Source organism: Apteryx mantelli, unplaced genomic scaffold, assembly GCF_036417845.1.
Source record: "Apteryx mantelli isolate bAptMan1 unplaced genomic scaffold, bAptMan1.hap1 HAP1_SCAFFOLD_40, whole genome shotgun sequence".
NCBI classification, from domain to species: Eukaryota; Metazoa; Chordata; class Aves; order Apterygiformes; family Apterygidae; genus Apteryx; species Apteryx mantelli.
The window spans coordinates 341,426-346,784 of record NW_027118755.1 but is presented as its reverse complement, the minus strand read 5'-3'; the positions used below and the strand labels follow the sequence as shown (position 1 = coordinate 346,784).

General features: G+C 45.0%; 1 protein-coding gene across 1 annotated transcript; it reads right to left on the bottom strand.

Moving 5' to 3' along the window:
* Window positions 1-3,600: 3,600 nt before the first annotated feature.
* Window positions 3,601-4,503, bottom strand: LOC136996426 (olfactory receptor 12D1-like; the record flags this gene model as incomplete). Its single annotated transcript, XM_067317349.1, has 1 exon — window positions 3,601-4,503. A coding segment is annotated over exon 1 (903 nt), but the record flags the coding sequence as incomplete, so codon positions are not given.
* Between the last annotated feature and the right edge of the window lie 856 nt (window positions 4,504-5,359).

Below are 5,359 nucleotides of genomic sequence, written 5' to 3'. Positions count from 1 at the left end.
CCCAATTATTCTATGATTCTAAGATTACAAATGCAATATCAAATAGAATACAAATCAATAACATCCTCTTCTACTATTTTGTGTGTAGAACACCAAAGTGTTAACACTGCTGTAATGTAAGTTACATGGTAGCTAAATGCTCAAAAAGAAGAAGGTGTTTATTTTCTCCAGGCTTTGATGGGAGATTCATCCACCCAAAATCAGATTTCTAGCGTATAGATATCTATATCAAAACTTGCATTGCCTTTGTGCAGGTAATGGATAGAATTGGTCATATCTCAGGTGTGATTCATCTCCTGAGGTAGGGGTGGGCTTTACAACCAGGTTCACCTATCTGCATTTCTGTGTCTACAGGATATGGGTGCACATGTGAGCTATCCCTCCAAAGCTCCTGTTACAGTACATGGAAATCTATGGCTCAAATTATTTGTCCACACACAGGAATCTTGTACCATCAGGGAGGCCCCCAGGTTTTCTGTCTGACCTCCACTTTCCGCTCCACAAGCCAAGGGTCTGCCTTGTGTTGTACTTACCAGCCCCTGGAGATAGTGTATGGCATCTCAGGTGTCACAAGAAAAGTGGGTCTAGGCGAGCGGCAAGTCCTCTTTCATTTGTAAAATGAACCTGAAACAACAACACCAGCTGTGGAGGTCCATATTGGAGATGTCTGAAGGTAAGGGAGATGGATCCTTTAGGAGTCAGTCTCCTGAATCCTGCTGGAGTGAGGGTCTGCTCTTCTGAACCTAAATCATAAAAACCCTTCCTGCAGTAAGTGCAAAAGCAGAAACACCTTGAGGGCAATTCACACTCTTCCATCACCTCCATCAAATACCTCTTTTAAAATGAGTCTTAAAAGAGGGCAGAAATTTTTCCTCTTTAGTTTTGATCTTCACGGAATGAAACACACTACAGTGTGTTTCAAACACAGAATACATGTAGAACTGCTACCGTTAATGCTTTTTTCCTGATTTTTAATCTGTTATTCATTTTTCTTGGTGCAATTCGTAACAAAAAATGAATGAGGACATTAAAAACAGGTCAGGAAAATCATCCTACTGGCATTTGGAAACCTTTAGAAATGTCAATACCGCTCTTTCTAGTCTTCCTCATGATTTACATTGTGACCATGTCTGGGAACAGCCTCATCATTGTGCTGTTTGTGGTGGATTAGCACTTTGATAACCCATGTACTTCTGCTTGGGAAATCTGCCAATGTTCCACTGTCATGCCCAAGACGCTGGCCAGTTTCCTGAGTGGAGAACAAAAAAATCAATGCTTTTGGCTCAGAATTATATTTTTTAGTCTTCTACTGGGTGCAAAATCTTATTGCCTGTTGGCAAGGTCTTTGTGATTAGGATTAGCAAATAGGCAAAGGATTTTATTATGAAACTTGCATGAGTGAACAATGCTGCTTCAACTAGTAACTGTGTCTTGGCCATGTGGTTCTTTAGATATTGACATAATGGTATCTGATTGACATAATGCTATCTCCAATGCAAAAGTCAACTTTCTGTGCCCCACCCCCTTACAAAATTGTAATTTTGTTGCGGGATGTTATAAAGATGCTTCCTCCAGAGGGCTCTGGGATCCAAGGATTCCTTTCAGGGCACTGGAGCCCAGCCTGGTGCACTGAGGGGAGGCCTCTCCATCCCAAGCACAGCTGCTGCTCTCCTCTTTGCAAATTCAACCAGTAGTGAGGCTGAGTGTGTATCCCAGACACACACACACACACACACACACAGAGCAGATTAAGGGAAAATACAAGCACTCTGTCCCCCTCCCCACGCAGCTATTGCCGAGGTACACGGGCACTATGACCTGTGATCCCCACTCCAGCTGCTGACACTGAGACCTTCACTCCACTCACCCTGGCCACCCTCAGTAGCTGATATTTGAGTACACTGGCCCAACAACCCATGGTCCTGCTCCGGTGACTGATGCTAGGACCCTCTCTTGCCCCAGTTACTGGCACCACAGACACAAGAGCCATTACCACCTGAGGTCTGACTCCAGTTTCTGGGCCCAATCCACTCACCCTTGTCTCTCCACCTAGATCTTACAGCACTCACAAATGGGATATGAAGCCTCGAGCTGCAAGAAAAAACTTGAGTCCCGGTTAAGGTGGATTGGAAAGGCATCATTAATACTACTGCAGAAGGTCAATATCTTGAAGGGTTAAACAATCACAACGTCAATCTGTCTCATGGACCAGAGTGTACCTCCACAGGCTTGACTTGAGTATTCAGTCAGCAGCTAAAGGCTGGTTACATCTTCCTGCCTGTACCTGTGAGTCTATGTTCTACCCAAATACTAAAGACAGTGGCTTGGGGATCACTCGGCTGGCTGGTTTGATCCCAGATGTGCAGGCTGGTAGGCTGCATAGAATTACGCACTCCCAATATAGCATTATTTGATCTGCAGAGCTAAAGGAATGTATTGATAAAGATTTTGAGAGACTGTGGGTGGCAGCTGAGTGTAGCAAACATGGGAGACCATCAGTTTTAGATAAAACAGTGATCAAAGTGATTCCAGTCACACATGAAGAGGGCGAGGTGGTCTTAGAATGGGAGATCCCTCTCCAGAAGTTATCTTTCCAAGTCTACAGAATTGGAGGAAGGAGGAATTTGTGAAATGGACCAAGCTACATTGTCAAGGTTGTGGTATTTCAAGCTTTGGAAATGACACTCTCAGTAATGCTGGGCAGTAAAGTTATAGAGGCATTCCCCATAGGAAGCTTCTAACTGTGTTGCAACTATGAGCCAATGTAAATGCTACCAGGGAATTCCTGGCTAGAGGAAGAGGGGAGACCCTAAAAGACATCAGCAGGCATTGTTTGGTGGAGAGCAAAGATTGTTCCCGTATTATTGCCCTGCTGTACAGAACATCCATATTAAGAGACACAATGTATTATGTGAGTTACTGGCAAATGAAGTTGCCTACGCAAAGGTGTCTAGTACCATCTCAGAGGCCCTAGGACATCTGACATCCATACAGGGCTGGTAGATCTGGCATAGCACCTATGAGAGACCTATGCCTTTCTGGAGCAGCAGAGAGACACCAGCTGAGATACCCAGAGTATTTCAAGTGGCATGACATACACATCTGTATGTGGCCACCTGAATCCCATGGAAAAAAAGGAATCCCCCCCCGTCTATCGGCTTTAGGATAAGATGAATCATGCCTTGACTTCTCTTGACAGCTCTGACTGGGGGTGGGATTCAGCTGCTGAAAAGAAAAAGAAAAAAAAAGAAAAATCAAGTGACTTTGCAGGTAAATCACTCGAATAAAGGTGTTTTTATTGAAGTATCACTCTCTGGAGCTGCTTCTCTTTTCCAGCTAGATGAATGGGAATGGCTATTCCACCAACATATGTTCATCTTTTAGCACTGCTAATGCCCAAGGTAGGAGAGATGAGACCACATCCAGTATGTAGGGTATTTCTGAAGGGACCCAGGCCATTGACAGTGAAAAGCAGATTTCTGCACAACACAGTCTTGAGCCAAAAGCTCCTCTCATTGCATTGTCCATTGCCTACTACCCCACACAAGCTGCAAGGCAGAACATTTTCTGTGCTAGAAACTCTCTGGAGAAAAGTCTTCTCTTTAGGGCACGCTTCACCTCCACGTTCCTCAGGGTGTAGATCAAAGGATTGAGGACTGGCGTGACAACAGTATACATAACGGTGGCTATCATTGTCCAGCGGGGTGAATTCCCTAAGGAAGGTGGCACATAGTTAAAAATAACAGGGACATAGAATAAGGCCACTACTGTGAGATGGGAGATGCAAGTGGAGAAGGCTTTCTTCCTGCCCTCCTTGGACTGGACTTTCAGTCGGAGGAAGGAAAAAATGTATAGGTAAGAAAAGAGTATGAAGACAAAGGGGGCTATCGCAAGACTCCCTGTGATGATGTTGAGAAGGTTCACGTTGAGCTGGCTGCTATTGCAGGCCAGTTTCACCACAGGCTTGATGTCGCAGGAGTAGTGTTGGATGTGGTTGGGGCCACAGAAATGGAGTCGGGAGGTCATGACTGTGTGCATCAGAGCATGAAGGAAGCCAGTAGTCCAAGTGCCTACAGCCAGCAGCAGGCAGGCCCATGGGCTCATGATCAGGGTGTAGTGCAGGGGGTTGCAGACGGCCACAAAGCGGTCATAGGCCATGACAGCCAGGAGGAAAGCTTCACTGCTACCCAGGAAGTAGAAGAAGTGGAGCTGGCTTAGGCAGCCAGTGTAAGAAATGCCCTGGTGCCCCAAGAGGAGCCCAGCCAGCATCTTGGGCACGGTAACTGTGGAGAAGAAAACATCTAGGCAGGAGAGGTTGCAGAGGAAAAAGTACATGGGGGTGTGTAGCCGGGGTTCACATGCCACTACAATCATGATTGCCATATTCCCCAGCAGGGTAGACAGGTACAGCAGTAAGAACAGCATGAAGAGGAATTTCTGTAGCCCTTGAACATTGCTCAGGCCAAGGAGGATGAACTTCCTCACCTCTGTCTGGTTATCCATCCCTGCAGGGAAAGAGAGAATAACTTAGCAATAACTTGCTATCTTTCTGTTCTGAGCTGCTGCATCCATTTCACAGCCTCCTCGTCCATAAGGTGCATCATCAGCTGATGCTGCCTCAAGAATGGAAGAGATCAGATACTGAGTCTGGAAAGGGACACAAAAGAATTCCTTGATTTCCCACCCCAGCTGTTTCAACAAATACTGGAACTGTTGTAACCTATGTGGTCAATACTGATGCTGGAACTGCCACCTGTGTACCAGCTCACTGAGAGGAATGGCGTGTTTGAGAATAGCGAGAAAAGAAAATTATGAGGAAGAAAGATAGGCAGGCAGGCAGGCAGGAAGGAAGGAAGGGAGGAAGGGAGGAAGGTTGGTTACCTAATGTTTACATGAAGACTGCTCTGAAATCCTGCAGGTTTTCCTTTTTTAAATCAAAGAAGGGTCCTGTAATATTGTTTTCTTCATTCCTGTTCCTAGCTGTATCTCTCCCAAAGCTGAAAGAACTATGGTAGTATAGTGGCTCACATATAATACACTGCTTTCAAAGAGGATGAGTTCTGAAGAGCTGTTCAGTGGAGTCAGAAAACCTTTATACAGTACTCTCTGCCACTGAAACAGTATCACATTTATTTCCAGCAAAGGAAAATTTCTGTCTCTCTGATAACTCCTCTTGGGATCAAGCCTCTGAATCTTATGGGACTTCAGTTCTGAAAACATCAAGGCATAGCGTTTCAGGGACACAGAAATCTAATGATGCTGTGGGGAGTTGAACTGATCACTGATAAAATAACAGTTAGTTTTCCTCTTCTTCTAGCCACATCCTGTTAATATTGGTAATGATTATTTGTACAGCAAG